The sequence below is a fragment of the Camelus bactrianus genome, chromosome 11 (genome assembly GCF_048773025.1).
Source record: "Camelus bactrianus isolate YW-2024 breed Bactrian camel chromosome 11, ASM4877302v1, whole genome shotgun sequence".
Taxonomy (NCBI): domain Eukaryota; kingdom Metazoa; phylum Chordata; class Mammalia; order Artiodactyla; family Camelidae; genus Camelus; species Camelus bactrianus.
In genome coordinates this window covers 13,273,747-13,291,657 of record NC_133549.1, presented here as the reverse complement: position 1 = coordinate 13,291,657, position 17,911 = coordinate 13,273,747, and the positions used below count along the sequence as shown (strand labels likewise).

At 47.7% G+C, this 17,911-nt stretch overlaps 1 protein-coding gene and 1 long non-coding RNA gene across 5 annotated transcripts in view; one reads left to right on the top strand and one right to left on the bottom strand.

Annotated features, from left to right (window-relative positions):
- Nucleotides 1-493: 493 nt before the first annotated feature.
- Nucleotides 494-13,832, bottom strand: LOC123619045 (uncharacterized). 3 transcript variants are annotated; one of them, XR_012509963.1, is made up of 5 exons: nucleotides 9,327-13,832; nucleotides 6,550-8,890; nucleotides 4,638-4,757; nucleotides 3,802-4,155; nucleotides 496-3,521 (listed from the first exon to the last, which is right to left on the bottom strand). It is a non-coding gene; the product is annotated as an uncharacterized LOC123619045 (long non-coding RNA). The 3 variants fall into 3 exon arrangements; XR_012509964.1 differs by having other exon boundaries at nucleotides 500-3,521; nucleotides 3,802-4,757; nucleotides 9,327-11,611; nucleotides 13,087-13,832; XR_012509962.1 differs by having other exon boundaries at nucleotides 494-3,521; nucleotides 3,802-4,757.
- A 129-nt stretch (nucleotides 13,833-13,961) lies between these two features.
- Nucleotides 13,962-17,911, top strand: part of NID1 (nidogen 1) — a 79,652-nt gene continuing 75,702 nt past the window's right edge. The window contains exon 1 of one of the 2 annotated variants that reach the window (XM_074373257.1): nucleotides 13,962-14,299. In XM_074373257.1, coding sequence (XP_074229358.1) covers nucleotides 14,072-14,299 — 228 coding nt within the window. In that variant the 5' untranslated portion in view covers nucleotides 13,962-14,071. The remainder of the gene's footprint in view (nucleotides 14,300-17,911) is intronic. The other variant, XM_074373256.1, reaches the window with a different exon arrangement.

Sequence of the window (17,911 nt, the reverse complement as noted above, 5' to 3'; positions counted from 1 at the left end):
ATTTTACTTGTATGTTTATTTTCTGTCTCCCTCCACTAGAGTGTAAGTTCCATGACAGAAGGAATGTTCATCTCTTTCGTTCAATCCTGAACGGAATGCTGAAAACAGGAGTCACCAAATAATAGTCCCTGGGCCAAATCCAGCCCTCCCTAGTTTTAGTAAATCCAGCAAGCTTGGGAATGTTTTTACATTTTAAAATGTAAACACATAAACAAAGACCCACTATTAGCTTTTTGCTTCAAGAATTCAGGACATTGAAGACACTATGAACTCATCTACAAAACAGAAACAGACTGGCAGACATAGTAAACAATTTTCTATGATTACAGGGGGAAAGGAGGTGGGAAGGGATAGATTTGGGAGTTTGAGATTTGCAAATTTTAGCCACTATATATATATACATATATATATAAATAGATTTTTTTTTAAAGTTTCTTCTGTATAGCACAGGGAACTATGCTCAATATCTTGTAGTAAACTTTAATGAAAAAAATATGAAAATGAACATATGACTGAGATATTGTGCTGTATCCCAGAAATCAACACATTGTAATTGTACTCCAATAAAAAAAATTTAAATTTTAAAAATTAAAAAAAAAAAAAAGAATTGAGGACATTACCTCTTCACCCACAAAGCCTAAAGTATTTATTTGGCCCCAAAACTTTGACCTACTCTGACCTAAAACAATGTCCAGCACATTGTAGATGCTGAAAGAATGAACAAATGAATGAATGAATGAATGAGTAACTCATTTCACTTTTAATTAAAGAAGTCAAATAGTGAAATTAAAGAATTATGTGGCAACATTTAGGAGGAGTTTGAGTTTTCAGGGTTATGTGGATCGAAGAGGGGAACGGGGTATTTCTCTTGCTTGTTAGAGGAAAGAGAAGGAGTGTGTAGGATGAAGTAAAGACTGAAAAGGGGACACTAGAGAGGGAAAGAAGTGGAGGAGAAGAGAAAGAAGGGAGGAGAGGGTTTGAGACCACGGCATCACGGAGGGCGGTTTGGGGTCCACCCCCAGGGCCTCTGACTCCGTAGTTCTCGGTGGGACCCCAAGAACAGGCACTTTAACAAGTTCCCAAATGCTGCTGCTGGTCCCACGTCCTTAGCATCATAGGGCTGGTGTCTCCTTATCAGAGAGGAATGATTCAGAACACTGGCATGCTGTCGGGAAAGCCTGCAGCTTGAATGACGGGCAGCCAGTCTGTCTGCAATCAGATAGTTTCCCAGCCTTTGATAGAGGACCCGCTCACGTGGTCATGGGGCATCCATCTTCCATCCCCGTCCCACGACCCCAAAACATCCCTTTGCCCTTCCACACACCCTAAAAATGTTCATATCCTTTGACCCAGTAATCCTATTTGGGGGAAGAAGATTAGAGGAAATAATCCCCAGAGAGAAAGAGCAATATTCACTGCAGATGTTTTAAAATAATATCTGGGGAAAAAAAAAAAAGAAAAGGAAACGGCCTAACTGCTAACAGATGGGAAATGGTCAGATTAATCACGCTCTAATAAATGCAGTGTATGCAAAGTAGGCGCTATGAAAGCTGTGCCACAGCATGGGAAACCCATTGCATCAGCGTGCTCACGGGAAAAGGCGAATGCAGAACGGGGCGTGTCCATGGCAGTGGCAGCCTTGCCTAGAACATTTGCATATTAGAACAGATTAGAATGCAAAAAAACCCAACTTCTATGTTTTGTATTTAGGTAATCGTCTTATGTGGCCTCAAACATTTTTTATGCAATTGCTTGAATGTCTTGACGTGGATGGAAAGAGTATGGTGTTATGTTTATCAGCTGTTGAGACCTCAGGCCACCATTTAAATACTCTCAGCCCCAGTTTCTGCACGAGGAACGTGAGGATGGTCATACATCCCTCACAGGGCTGCTGGAATGATTAGATGGCCCATGTATGTGGGACATCTTTTGTAAACGACACAGATGTAATGGTCCTCTTTGCCGGCGGGCAGTGAGGGAGCCAGTCCCCAAACCTCACCCATCTTCTTCTTGGGCCTGTGAAGGATAAAGCAAGGGAGCAGGCGTCGGCAGGGGACCATCAGACTCAGGCGGTCTCACGCGGGTGGAAGGACGGGGAGGAAACCGGAGGATCCCGAGGAAGACCCTCAGGCTGCCACATGACTCTTGTTAGCCGATGGGGGCTCCTTGGCCAAGTCACCTGAAGGAGGAGCCCACACCTGCAGGAATGGGGTGCCCGTACCCCGCCCCCCCGAGTTGGGGCAGGGGGCCTCAGCCTGATGCTGCGATGGGTGCAGAGGTCCAGCCACCAGCGCTGTCAATCAGCGGTGATGGGAGCGGCACGTTTCCATGGCTACCGCATTCCCCTCCTTTTCCTCCTTATCGAGTCGGTCTCTCTGAAGTATTGGTATCTTTCCCTTGTGCCTGACACTCCCATATTCATGACGTTTCTTCACTAATTCCTCCTGAACCGTACAGATACAGGAGTCTTCCCACAGGACAATTCAGTTACTGTCACCACTCAGACACTATCAGCGGCTCCTCCTTGCCCAAGAACACACCTGGTCTCCACCCTCGTGCAGGCCTGCTCTTCTGCCCCTCCACGCCCTAACCCGGCCTTCCTTGTCTGCTGACGTATCATTGTCATACTGCTGCAGTGTGGCTGTACACGGGGTGATTATTTAACCCATGGGAAGCACAGACGAGTCGGCTCTGGTTATGTAGCAAGAAGTTGTACCCAGACCCTGGATTTTATCTGCAGGGGACACGCCTTGCCTTTGCAACCCAGTGGAGTTTCAGGAGATGTGACCGGGGTTATAAGAAGTTTGATAAGACACCACATGGGGTTCTCTACAACCCCTGGACATTTCTCATCTCTCCTGGACAGGCAGCAAACCAATACCGCCAGCCTGTGTGGTTTTCCATGAGGCAGTCGAAGACTTGGGAAGTCATGAGCCAGAAAATTCCTGGGCCAATCATTTCCCCCAAAAAGTCTCCTTTGCACTTACTTGTGTAACATTTCTGTGTCACCACCCTCACTTTAGGGAAGTCTCCAATCCACCCCTCAGGACATTCAGAGTTCTGCTGAGTCTGACCCTAATGGACCTCTCCAAACTGACTTCCACTGGCTAACTTCCAGTTACCCCTCCTTCTAACGAATTATTTGCTGCCAGAAGACAAATTTTTGCCATCTAAATGGATGACTGTGTGTGGTTTCCAGTGGGCAGGAAGCCAAGGGCGGGAGTGTCTCCAGGAGCAGATGTGGACGAGGCAGGAGCTTTGAGAAGGATCTGGAAGGCGGACTCCCTGGCCCTCTGCAGGAGACAAAGTTAACTCAAAGGAGGAAGCCAGGTGCCCTTTGGTCCCACGGTGGCCTAAATGTCATCGCTCTCCAGGTTGGCACTGGGAGGTCACTTTTTTTCTGATTTGAATGACACTGGAGGGAGACAGGTGGATCCGAGGAAATCTGCACATCATCTTGGCTGTGCTGGAAGCTGTTACCGGAAAGTGACAGGTTCTGCTAGATGGCAACACGTGCATTCCTGAAAATCACCGCAGAAATAAAAACAGGGGGTTTGTGGGGGAAATGGTGTTAGGAGCCCAAAACTTCATCAGTGAAATTTAAAAAACAACAACAGGAGATAAAGGGAGAAAATGAACAGAAAACAGAGAGAACAAAGTGGGCTGAGTGGATAGTAGAGAAAGGATGGCGGGGCCCAGAGGGCCAGGGTGGGGCTTTGCAAAGGTGAGTGTCAAGGAATGGATGGAGGAGTATCTGAAATGGGAAAATCGTAGCCCGACCTGGGGGTGGGCGTGGCTCACCGTCCTGGCAAGAGCTGTGCGTCTGAGCGTTTGTTCATCCCTACGCAGCTCAGTTCAACTCGTGCAATTTTCTCTGTTCATCTGATGCTTCTGGAAGACGAAGTTTTGCACAAGCACTTGCAAAAACGCATTATGCCGCAACCGTTCCCTAACCTATCGTCATTCCTGTTGGAACAGATTTGCATTTTCCAAGCAAGCAGTCGAGGAACTGGCTGTACTTCTGAATGAGAAGGCACTGGAGTTTTGCTCTTTGTATCTCTGTCTTCCCAAGGACAACGGCTCATTCAGTCTCACACTGGGATCATTTCCCTTCTTGGCTCTCTCCTGCTGGATTCGTACTCTCTTCAGCGTTTTCTATAACCAGAGGCAGCCATTGAAACTCGATCATGAAAATACGTATTCTAGGAATCTGGTGATTCCTTCCGGTTTTGGTATCGCTTCCTGGGCCATTCTCAGGCGCTTGCTAACTGTCCAAAGCCCTTACCGGGGCCTGTAGGGCCAAGACGCCTACCCCTCACTCACCCAGCTCCTCCTGCCCGGCCCACTTGCCGTTCTGCGAACACCGGGAGGCCCTCTGGCTCAGGAAGCTCACATCCGCGGTCCCTGGGCCCCCGAGCAGCCCTGCGCAGACCTCCGCCTGGAATGCTCCTCACCGCACAAGTGCGGCTCCCTCCCTCCCCTCCTCAGGCCTCTGCTCCAAAGGAACTTCCTTGAGGAGGACCTCTCTGCTCTCCCTAAATAAAACCACCTCTCACACCGACCCGTCCCTCGGTAAACCCGTCCCCTAATTTCCTTCCGAAATTGTGTTCATTCGCAGCACCTTCCCTCATCACCACCTGACACAGCGCATAGCTGCTTATCCACCCGGTGACGGTCCGTCTTCCTCACCGGCATGCGTGGTTCTCCGTGTGCCCAGGGCCGAGAACAGTGCCAGGCAGGTGCTCAGTACATAGTAACTGATGAATAAATGAACAAATAGATGAATAAATGATCAGTGTAGGTTACTAAAGATGTAAATATAAACTTGCATTTATATATACAAATATACGTAATGATAATAAATAGATATTTACATTTATATTTAATAATGCATTTACGTGTAATTATTATATATAATATATTATATCACACAATGTAGTATATAAATATAGTAAAATAATAATTAATACTTACTAAATATAAATTGATGAATAAATGAGTAAATGAATTAATGATCAGTAGAGGCTATTAAAGATGTAAATATAAATTCACATTTGTATATATAAATATAACATTACACATTTTATTTAATAATACATTTATATTTAATAATTATATAACATATATGTTATATACTTTATATAATATAATATTTTATGTTTTGTAATAATAATTCATACTTAATAAATATAAATGAATGAATAAATAAATGAATAACGATCAGTGTAGGTGATTAAAGATGTCAGCATAAACGCTAGGTAAAATGACTTGGAGTCAGTTAACCCAGCAAAAAGCTTAGCACCAAATATGTGCCCTGGCCTCAGCACTTGAATGGGCAGGCCTGGCTGACCCCAGTGGGACCACGAAATGGGCCACTCTGGTTTCCCCAGTCTCTTATTTTCCAGCCCTCACTGGTAACCTCCCATACTTCTTCTAGTCCTTGAAATTCTCTCTGCTGTGCCAAAACGTGCTTTTCAAAACTCACAAACTTAGGTGGCCTCTGCTTTAAATCGGAAGGAAAACCATAAGTTTGACAGACAAAACGAAAACCAGTGGGTAAATCGGGAAGTGGAGGCGTCTTCTGTACCCTCTAAAATAATCCCAGAAACAACAGGTTTCTAGAGCACAGGGAACTATATTCAATGTCTTGCAGCAAGCTATCATGAAACAGAATATGAGAAGGAATACCTGTGTGTACGTGTCTGACTGAAACATTATGCTGTGCACCAGAAATTGGCACAGCACTGTAAACTGATGCTCTACATCAATAATTTTTTAAAAATCCCAGGAAGGCAGTTGTCTAGTCTATTTCACAGAAAGATAAACTATCCAGAGAAGACATTATGATGCAGTATTTCCCAGAAGGCACAGGCTCTAAGCGCAGCATCCAGGCACCAAGGACTTGGCATGTAGCCTGTACCCCTGGACTGGGTGATCTGAAGTTCTAGCTCAGCAGATTCTTTCTTCACCCCACCTAAGCACACCTGGGGCTGTGAGGAAACGGGTTACAATTTTGTTTTTTTATTTTAGAAGATCTGTTCCCCACCCATTTGCTCAGTGGCTAGTTGGTCTAGCAACAAACACAGAACCAGAGGCCAAATGGTGACTATTGCTTAATCCCATTCCAACAAGGACAGATTGTACAGAACACACTTTTGAAATCACTTTCCACCGAACTAGCTAACACAGAGTAATGAGCCATCATGCTCTGACCACCTTCTTGCTATGTAACGGAGTACAGTCAGAGATAGCGAAGTACATTGTCATCAGTCATCACAATTTGTGCTGAATTTACTTAATTATGTGAATTTGATCTGCTCTGTTTTGTGGCACTAAACTTGCCACATGGAAATCGGACTTTAAAAAAAACTGATTTTATTTTTTTAAAGATTTGTTTTTATTTCTTTTTTTTAAGTGAGATTGACCTCATGCATGCAAAGGACCTCATGCATGCGAAGCACGTGCTCTACCACTGAGCTATACCCACCCCACTGGAAATGGGACATGATGAACATTTATTAACAACAGAGAATTAAGAGAAAACAATACCTTTATATGCACTTGACTGAGATGGAGTGGTAGTCAACAAGCTTAGGCCGTGAGGGTGACCTATCACAGATCACTGTTTTCTTTAACTGAAGTACCGTCAGTTACAACATGTCCGATTCTGGCGTGCGGCACAGTGTCCCAGGCAGGCATGTGCGTCCATGTACTTGTCTTCATATTCTTTTTCATTGTAGGTTACCACAAGATAGTTCACAGGTCACTGTTATTGTCCATGAAATATCCATGTGAGTCATCTAAGGCGAGTATGGGTGACAATGTTAAAAGCTTTTGCTGTTCTCTCAGAGAAGGGGGCGTAGAATGGTGGTTGCCAGGGGCTGGACAGTGGGGGAAATGGGGAGCTGTCAGCCAGAGGGCACACACTTCCAGTTACAAGGTGAGTAAGTCGTGGGGGTCTAATGTACAGCATGGTGACTCTGGTCAGTAGTGGACTGTACACCTGAAATTTGCTGAGAAAGTAGATTTTAAGTGTTCTCACCACACACACAAAATGGTAATTGTGAAATGAGAGGTGTGTGAATTATGATAAATGTGATGGATGTGCTTATCATATGATAATGGTAATTATTACATGATGTATGTGTATAGCAGATCATCACACTGTACACCTTAAATGTGTATGATTTGAATTTGTCAATTAAAGCTAGAAAAAAAAACAGTGATTAAATTAAAATATGAAAATCCGCTATTGGAAGAAGGAAATTGTGAACCAGAGCTGAGAGGCTATAAATATAAGCCTTTTAGGTTAATCTCCCAAGTTTCCTGTAGTATTGTCTGGGGACAAACATTGTCCTGGAACACAATGTAGTTGTAAAAATACCCTCACAAATGATTTTGGAGAGAAAAAAATATAGAAGAAAATTGATATTAAAGGAAAAATTTGAAACACAGGGATTGGAAATGGAATTAAACACATGAATATGCTTTACAAACTCTGAAGTGGGGAAAGATAATGAGTCTTCATTAATAACAAGAGTAATAATGCTGGTGCTTAAGGAGACATTACTAGTTAATTTTACTTTCTACAAAAATACAAGTGGAGAACTCTGGCAGACACCACTTCAGTCAACTGACCAAAGTTAACACCACCAGTAATGGGGCCGAGGGACGCACTGTGACGCCACGTCAGTTCTGCAGTGTTCCTGCCCGATTGCACAACCCTGCTCTAATCCTGAGAAAACCATCAGACAAACCTGAACTGAGACGCGTCCCACAAGATAATCGACCTGTTCTTTTAACAACACGGAAGACACAGAAGGACTGAGTCTGCTCCAGATTAAAGACTAGCGCGACAGGACAACTACATGCAACGCGTGACCTCGGATTAGATCCTGGATCACCAAAAAATTCAGGACCACAAAGAACGTTATTGGGACAATTGGTAAAATGCGATACGGACCGCGTGTTCAGGTAATGAGACTGTGTCCGTATTAAACTTCCTAAATACGGCGCTCTTAGGAGACCTCCCATCAAATTCAGGCACAAAGGGTCATGAGACATGTAATTTACTCTCAACTGGCTACACAAATAATAGTAATAATGTACAGAAGGGGTTGAGTGAGACGAAGCAAATGTAGCAAAATATTAACAATTGGTGTTTTGGATGCAATCTTGACCAGATTTTCTCAAATTTGAAATTTTTCAAAATAAAGAACTTTAAAAAGGGACCACTACTGATGGAGACTCCAAACAAAACCCAATCCAAAATGGGCAAAGGGCTTGAATAGACATTCTTCTAAAGAAGATATGCAAATGGCCATTACGCACCTAAAAGATGCTCAGCATCACTAATCATTAGGGAAATGCAAAGCAAGAGCCACGGTGAGATACCGCCTCACACACATTAGGATGGAAACTATTAAAAAACAAAACCACAAAAAACAAAACAGGGAGTAAGTATTGGTGAGAACGTTGGAGAAACTGGAACCTGTGTGGACTGTTGGTGGGACGGTAAAATGTGGTGCAGTCTCTATGGAAACAGCATGGTGACTCCTCAAAAAGTGAAAATATAGAGTTACCGCGTGATCCAGCAAGTCAACTTCTGGGTCTAGACCCCAGAGAACAGAAAGCAGAGGCTCCAGTAGGTGTGTGTACACCCCTGGTCACAGCAGCATCATCCACAACAGCTGAAGTGTAGAAGCAGCCCAGCTGTCTCTGAAGGGCGGTTGGACGAGCAAACGTGGGGCACGCGGGCAGCGTTCTTCAGCCTGGACGAGGACGGAAGTTCTGACACACGCTGCAACACGGATGCACCTTGAGGACACTGCGCTCCGTGAAATAAGTCTCCAGAAGGCGAATACTTCTTGATTCCACTCGTCTGAGGTACCTAGAGGAGTCAGGTCACAAACACAGAGAGTAAAATGGCGGTTGCCAGGGGCTGGTGGCCAGAGGGAGGGTCGGGGAAGAAGGCGGATTTATTGTTTAATAGACAAAGGGTTTCAGGTTTGCAAGATGAAAAGAGGTTGGAGATGGACGGTGGTGATGGCCGCACATGAATGTGCTTCATACCACTGAACCGTACACTTAAAAATGACTCAGATGGTAAATATTATGTTATGTGTATCTCACCACAATTTTGAAAAAAAACTTTTAAATGACCAAAGGAATTAAAAACCATTTGGCAAACATCACAATAATAACTGATCCTGGCAAGAATCATCACTGGAGTTTCAACGAGAAGGTAAGCGTTTGATGAAGAACAGGATATTTACAGCCTCAAATTAACTCCCTACAACATACATATTAATTTCAAAAGAAAATACCATAATTTTATGGTGGAGAAATCCAGGAGATGCAAATGTACCCGGTGCAGCCAGCGTGAACACCGGCAACATCAGGACCAACCGACACCACGTGCCTCTTGACATGACGCGCTGAGAAAGACACCTCATCACTTCCGCGCTCCTCCTGCCAACATGTATGCAAAGATCTCATCTAATTATAAAGGACACGTCAGACGAACCCAAACTGAGAGGTAATCTGCACCCTTAAAAACCGTCAAGGTCATGAAAGATAAGGAATGAGGAACTCTTTCAAATTAAAGCAGGATAAACTGTTATGAAAGCAACTTATAAGTGGGGATGTTCTTCTGCTATTAAAGGACAACATTTTGACATCTGATGAGCTTGGAAAAAGATCAGTAAATTAGATGACAATAGATTATGTACCACATACATGGATAATGATACGTAGTGGTGTATATACAGATATATAATCTCATATATATATATCCACACATGCTTTTCAACGTTAACATCCTTATTGTGATGAGTACACTGTGGCTGTGTAAGAGAATGTTCCAGTTTTTAGGAAACGTACACCAGAGTATTCTGAGGTAACGGGAGACGTTTGAGACTTACCTTCAAATAGTCTAGGTAAAATCGTGTGTGTGTGTGTGTTTTATGTGAGTCTGCAAATAACATAAACAAAAATAGACTATTAAAACAACAAAAGGCAGGTGTTACTGTAGGTCTGATGGTAATGAACCAGCAAAACATCCAGATGAAAACAGGATGTAGCAATAGAAGGATTAAATGTTATCCTGAAAACTGCGGTATCTTCCAAACCAAACACATCGATGAACATGATCGTGTTTCCCCAAAGTCTCTTTGCTCCAAATCTCCTTTGAAAATACTGAAAATTGAGCGCCAGATCCTGTTTGACTCTCAGACTTCGCTGGGGATGGTCATTCAATTTACGGTCTCCTTCTAGCAATGGAGCTTAATTTAACTTGTTTAAAGCAGCAATCATCTTACTCATGAATTAAGTGAATTCCCCTGGAACGGAAACAGTAGTAAATTTAACTCTACATGACATCTGGTAAATGAAGGACTCTTCGGTGGCCATATGTGGTCAGCAGCCAAACCTTGCAGGAGAGTGAGATTAGAACAGACATCTCCTTCAGCGAAATAGACAATTGAGCTATTTTTCCACGCGGTTGCCTGGATGTTTGTTTGAATGAGCCAAATAGAAGTTACCTTGGCTACTTATAGAAAGAGCCTGCTTCCTAAATTTTGTCTTCCTGCCTCACCCAATGACTTTAACTTTAAAAAAAAAAAAACACTGGAGTGATCATGCCTTTGTGGGTGCATATGCTATTGCAGATCTCAAATGGTTCTTAAAAGTATTACTGAATTCTCAAACTGTTGACTTTTATTAATGTGCATGCAGTACTGGGCTAGGCTCTGTAAACTTTGGAAAGGAAAAAGAACACATGATCCTTGCCCCAAAGAGCTAATATCTGGGGGAAAAAAACTCATAAAACAACTAGAGAAAAACATCTAGTTATTAAATACACTTATGTATATTTAATGACCAGAGCAAAATATGAAATTAAATATTCTGTGATGAAGATTATGATTGCACACTAAGTAAGTGTACTTGAAACTATAAGTTCCAAAGGAGTGGCTGGCAACCAGCCCACATTGTCCTAACGGGAGGCACAGCATAGATGTCATGTCCCCTGAGCACCAGGCAATGTGCTGGGCTATCAATAGGAAATGACAGGTAGTGACAGCATATACCCCACTTACTTCATTAGCAAGACAGTTGCTAATGAAATCAGGAAACAGAAGCAGACGTAAACGGGGCATGAACATTGTGTGTAAACAACGGAGCAAATATGTTTTGTGGATGGCAATGAGGGAGCAACCTCTCCTGCTACAGAAAGGAGGGTGTAGTCCATGGAATATCTGCTTTGATTTCAGATACACTGGGATTCAAATCCTGGCTCTTCCACTCACTGTGTGAAACTGGGCACATTAGCTTTTGCAAATCTCATTTCCCTTCATCTCCTATAAAGCTACCAGCTTGAGCAATTGTTAGTATTAAACTTGAAGCTCTGTACAGCATCCAGCAGGCGCAGGCGTTCAGTTAGGGGCGTCTGCCGTCGCTCTCCGCGTGTCTGTTCAACATCCCACTCTGTTGCCGTTGTGTCTGCCTCTTCCAACAGACAGCGAGCTGCTTACAAAAGGGATTATGAGTTCATGGTTTTCGTATTTCGAATTCCTAGTACAGTGACTGACTCCAAGTGGATTCTGAGTGAATGCTGAAATAAGAAGAATCATTAAAAAAAAGTACATTCAATAGTCATGATGGCTTCATATTAACTGAGCACTTACTTTGTGCCCGGCTCTGTGCTGGGACTATTTCCAGGATCATCTCATTTTTTCCTCATAACAATCCTTTGACGGTAGGTATGACATCCCATGCAAATGGGGAGGATACAGAGCCCTGCCTGAGTTTAGAGGGCTGGTAAATGGCACAGTGCAAGTCTCAGCCGACTGGACTCCGAGCTGCTCTGAACCGCCAAAGTGAAGACCTGCCCCTGCTTCTGCGTTAGCTGAGGAAAACTGCCTGGCCCAACAGGCGTTTCAGAAGCTGTCTGAGTACTAAAAAAGGAGAATTCGTAAGATGGGTGAGAGCATTCCAGGGCCAGGCAACAGCGTCAGAGGCCAGAGGTGGCTCTGATGTCAGACAGAAGGTGGGATGGGGGTTCTGAAAGGGGAGGGTCCGGGGTGTGGGCAGGATGCGGCTGGCTGAGCACACATGGGGAGTCATGGGGCCCGTGCTGCCTACAGGTGAGCACGGAGGACGAAGAGCCTCTATATGGAGTTCTCTTGGTTGGAACAGGCAGAAGCCCAGAGATGGACCGTGCAGCAGCTCAGGCTACGGATGGCATGGTAGAGTCAAAGTGCTCCTGGGGCAGGACGGAGGCTCCAAGCCCCCAAGTGCTGCAGTTCTGGGAGGGAGCTGAAGGAAAAGCCAACGGATTTGGCAACAGACTGCAGGCAGCATTAGTCACTCTTTAACCACAGGAGTAACAAATGCAGCAACAGAGGCCACTTAGTGTCCTGATTAAGGTGGCCCCAGAGCTGGGTCCCACACAGGCTTCCAGCTGTGTGACCTTAGCAAAGTGATGCAAACCTCTCTGGGCCTCTTCGTCCCTCCCCTGTAAAGTGGGGGTGGTCTCTGCCTGCTAGGGCTACTGTGTTTGCAAAATGAGTGTGTATTTTACTGGCTGCTTCTTTGTATTTTCTACTGACTCAGAACTCATGCTCCCTAAACACTATATAGAATTTGCTGCCTATTGGGAGAACTATCCCAAACCGGTCCCAGGTCCTTGATTTTAGCAGGCGACAGGCAATGGTGGATACCCTGGTGACCTCTCCAGGCTAACAAGTCTGACATCCAACACATATCCAGCTCCCAAAGTCCCAGCTCCCATTCCCTGATTGCAAAAGGCAGCACAGGTTTTGCAATTCTCCAGGCTCAAAACCTTCCACCCAATTTAAACTTTTCTCCTTCCCCTCCACCCCTCCACCCCCCTAAGCAAACGTCTAATCAGGTCTTATCCTTCTTTCATTGCAGTGCCTGTTTGATTCATCTCTTCTCAGTTTCCACCTTTTCCTCTCTCACCCCTGTTTTTCCCCCCTTTTCAACGATCTTCTGAAGACCTCCAAGTCTTTACTTTCAGCCCAGTGCCAAATTAATAATCAACCGACGATTCAGAAGACCACTTACATGGCTTATGTCCCTTTGTCAAGGACTCTCCATAGTTCTGTGAGAGTTCAAATTCCTCGGTTTGGTATTAAAAGACTTCACTTCGAACAGGACTCCTTTCCCAAATTCTCCACTGGGGGATGGTACCTTGACTACACCCACAGCTCACGCCCTCCAGCTTCCAGAAATTTCCTTCTCCAGACTCCCTGGTGAAATTCCATCCCTTCCAGGAATCAAGCCACGTCCCCAGAGAAGCTCTCCTTGGCTTTTATTCCAGCCCTAATGTCTTTTATCACTGGGGCACCCCACCCCACCTAGCACTGAATGATGTTTAATACATTCGTGACCGCCTGGGAGGGTGGAACCCGACTTCTGGCCGAACTTCCACGTTACCGAGCCCCAGATCCGGCACTCAGCGACGCTGAAGGAATGGATGAAGGCGCAAAAGGCCGCGCTTCTGGTCCAGGCCCTTCTTGCTACCTCCAGCCCCCACCACCCTCTCTTCCTGCCAGAGTCTGAGCCTGTGGGTCCGACCGCCGACGCCGCCAGGTATCAGTGGGGTGGACTGTGTCCCCGAATCCAGAGCATTTCCGCGTCGCCCGACCTCCACGACTTAGCCCTGACCCGAGGACAACGGTGCAGAGCCGGGCGCATTGCTCCCCCCTCCGGGAGGGGCCGTCCCCTGGGAAGTGGGCTGGTTTCGGGAATCGCGGCCACCAGAGCCCATGACCCCGCGGGAACGAGGGCGACCGGGCCCGCAGGGCGGGGAGATTCGGCGTCGCCCCTCGCCCTCCCCCTCGCGGCCATTGGGCAGCCTCGGCGGCGCGCCCCGTGGTCGGGGCGGGGCCCTCCCCATCTCCCCTCGGTTCCCCTCCCCTATTTCCCGGGGTGGGGACGGCGGGAGGTGGGAGGCGTGGAGGGGCTGCCGGGGCGTCGGGTTACGTCTCCGCCTTCCTCAGCCTCGGGCCGCGGAGCCGCTCGGCTTGCGGGACGGCAGTTCGGGATCATGTGGAGCGCGGTCCGCCGGAGCGGGGCTGCGTGGACGCGGGCGCTGCTGCTGCTGCAGCTGCTGCTGGCTGGGCCCGGCGGCTGCCTGAGCCGCCAGGAGCTCTTTCCCTTCGGCCCCGGCCACGGGGACCTGGAGCTGGAGGCCGGGGACGACCGCGTCTCCCCAGCCCTGGAGCTGAGCACACCGCTCCGCTTCTTCGACAGATCCGACATCAACTCGGTCTACGTGAGTGTGCGACCCCGGGCGGGAGGTGGAGGCAGGTGAGGGGGAGGACGTGGGGGGCTGGCCGGCGTCGGAAGGGAGCCCGGGGCGGGCCGGGGGCGCCCGCGGAGCCGGCCGGACGTGGGCGTCGTGGGCGGGGACCGGGACCCGCTGGCCGCCGGGGCGCGGGGTGAGGCGCCGGGTCTCCAAGCCCAAGGGGGCTCCCGCCTCCGCCCGGCCCGCCGACGCCTCCCCGCCGCCGGGTCACTGTCGCCGCTGGAGGGGCACTCGGGTCTGGGGAGCCCGCCCCGTCTGCGCGGCCCCGCGCGCGCCCTGCCGGACCCCGTGACCCAGCGGAGTTTCCTCTCCGGAGGCCGCGGGGGAGTCGGTCCGCGACTCGCCATTGTCCCCTGACTTCTGGGGACAGAACCCGGTCCGGTTGGGACCAGGCGCGGGCGCGGGGTGCAGGCCGCAGGCCGGAGCTGGGTCGCCGCTGGCGCGCGGGCCCGGGGAGCCCGCCGCAGCGCGCTCTGCGCCCGGGAGCGGGGCCGGCAGCCCGGCCGCTGCGCGCGCGGACTCTGGGCTTGTCTTGGCAGCGGTTCTGCTCGCCGTGGGGCTGGTTTCAGTGCAGGGTTCAGGGCTGGGGACGCGGGGCGCTCCGGTGACCCAGTTTCCTGTCGCGCAGCATTGTCACCACGGGGGGCGGGGGACAGATGGGGAGCGGGCCCGGGACCTCCCGTTCTCTGGAGCCTTCTCGAAACTGGCCCGGCGCGGGGACGCTGTCACCTCAGGAAAGTCGTTTGGTGCCGCCTCCTGCCGCCGCGCGCCATGTGGATTTCATAAAACGCTGCGCGCATTCCAGGAGGTGGGGGGCGCCGCCGGCCGCGGCGGGAGCCGGCCCTGCGGGGGGAACGGCTGTGCTGGTCCTCTGGCCGGGCCCCCGCGCCTGGGACAACACCCGCGTGCAGCTGGCCGGCTGGGCCGAAAGAGTGAGTGCTTACAGCCTCCGCCCGCAGAGCGTGTCGCCTTGCGGGCGCCTGCCCTGACCTCCCTGTGAAGACCCCGTCTTAGGTTTTAAATGCGTCAGAGAAAATCCACAGGTTTGCCGAGGAGATCTATTATGTTGAAACACAAATTTAAAAAAATTTTTTAAGTCGTAGGAAATAGTATATGTGTTTATTTTTTAACCATATTAAACAGCCGTGGTGTAGCCGTGGATGCAATGGCGGGTCAGCTGGTGACTGAACTTTCAAGGTCATGAGGACTGTAAACAATATTGGGAGACACCTGCGGTTACTATGATGCGATTGGACAGACTCTGACTTCTAATAGTGGCAAGGTCATTAAGTGCTAATTCTACTGTGCTTCGTTGCCCGCCTTTATTGTGGAAGGAAATTCTAAATGTCAGTTAGGGGTTACTGAAAAAGGAATTTCTTTTTCCATCTAAGTTAACAGACCCCTGAATTCTCTTCATGACCCCTGTGGGGGTCCATGGACCCCCAGCTCAGAACCCCCATGTTAAATTTGGTACCTCCTGCCGTCCTTTACTTGTGGCATCAGACTAACCACATCACCTTCTAAAGACCTAGAAAATCTATTGCTAAAAGGTGATTCCTGTCAATCCACACCTTATAGCCTACTGGGGTTTTTAATCTGCACGTCAATGAGAAAGACTGAACTCACTTTGCGTCTTATTCCTGGGCTACAAATTGGGTTCCCAGGAATCTGACTCTGAGATGGAGATAAACAGGCAAGTTATGTCTTTAGGGTGAGCTCCTCAGATCCGCACCTGTGGAAGGGAGGGCACTGAAGAAGGATGAGCAGAGGGAGATGCAATGCAGGCCAGCGAGGGTGTCAGGTAGCCCCTGGGAGCTCTGGAGGTGGGATGGCCTTTCAGCGCAGTCTCAAATCTCCTGAGAGGGCTGGGCTTTTATGTCCTTAACAGTGATTGGTGGTTAGATAAGGGCTGCCTTGGAAGGAGGTGTGACCCGTGAGGGAGGCAGTTTTTTTCCACGAAGGCCATCATCAGAGAGGGCTGACCACTGAGGGCTGCATTCCCAGGGTCTGAAGGGGGGTCTGGTGACACATCCCAGTGCCCACCACGATCTGCAGCTGTGTAGGTGCTCTTCTGAGCGGATGGAAACCCTCCTGAGGCCCTGAGCGAAGGGCGAATTGACAGGCAGTGTGAGTATCAACAAGGTGATCTATACCGTTCTGGGCACTAAATTAGGAAAATGAAAGGAAACCCACCGGGAAGGAAAACAATTATTGAATGAATATATCTGTGTGTTCCGGGGTCTTAGTTTTACATTATTTAATCCTCAAAACAACCTGCCCCTTTTTTCAGATGGAGAAATAGTAATAATTAGTAATTACCCAAGGCCATACCACCAGTTAAATGCCCCAACTAGGATTCTAGCCCAAGTCTGTGTCTGACTCATAATGCTTTCAAGCATCAAGCCTAAAACATGGAGAATGGACACAAGGGATTGCTGTGAGTTATAGTGAGGGGAGACTTCACAAAGGACGTTACATTTACGACTTGAAAGACAGGTCCCGTTTTAGTTGGTAAAGGGGGTACTGGAGAGGCCATTCGGAGTGGAAGGTACTGCAGGAGCAAATGTGTGAGGATGGGAAGAACCTTGGCATATGCTGGGAGAGTGAGGGCTATGATCCCATTTGTTGGAATAGGAGGGTTCTGTCTGGGTAGGCAGGTGGGGTCAGGAGATCTATCAGCTAGCTCTTGCTGTGTAACAAACAACCACAAGACCTCAGTGGCATGTAACAATAAGCATTTGTTTGTTGCTTACGTGTCTGGAATCAGCAGGTGGTGGGCTGGTTTAGGGTGGCTTCAGCGGGAGAAACTGGGGTGATTTGGTTCTGTTCCATGGGTCTCTCATCCTCCACAGCTGTTTTGCCTGGTATGGGTGCCATGAATGGTAGCTATTTTCATTTTCAATTAAGTTTTCTGTGTAGCTATTTTCATTTTCAATTAAGTTCATTAAAATTAAATAGTGTTAAAATTTCAGCTTTTGAGTCGCAGTAGCCACATGTCAAATGTGCAGCACCCTCAGGTGGCTAGTGGTTACTAGATTGGACAGTGCTGCTGTGGAATGTGTCCATCATCACTAAAAATTCTGTCAGGCAGTGCTGCTTCAGAGGGCCAGCTCAAGCATGTCCTTTTTCAGGGGGATGTCAGAGCTATAAGGAGCAGAAATGCATAGTGCTTTTTGAAGCCTCTGCTAGGGTCCTTGTGGACTAAAGCCAGTTTCATGGCTGAGCCCAGAGTCAGTGGGTTCCGAGACTGGCAACAGGCATGGATACGGGGATAGGTGACCATGAGGGGCCATAGGATGCATTCCATTACATGGAGGGTCAGGGCCAGGCTGATGGTTGGTGGGTTACGCTGTCTGTCACTGGTCACAAGGCATGCCCGTCTTTTTTTTTTTTTTTTTAATTGTTTTTTAATTGAAGAACAGTTGATTTACTATGTGTGTTGGTTTCTTGTATACCACATAGTGGTTCAGTCATACACATATATATTCTTTTTCATTATAGGTTATTACCAGATGTTGGACTTAGTTCCCTGTGCTATACAGTAGGGTCCTGCTGTTTATCTGTTTTATATATAGTATT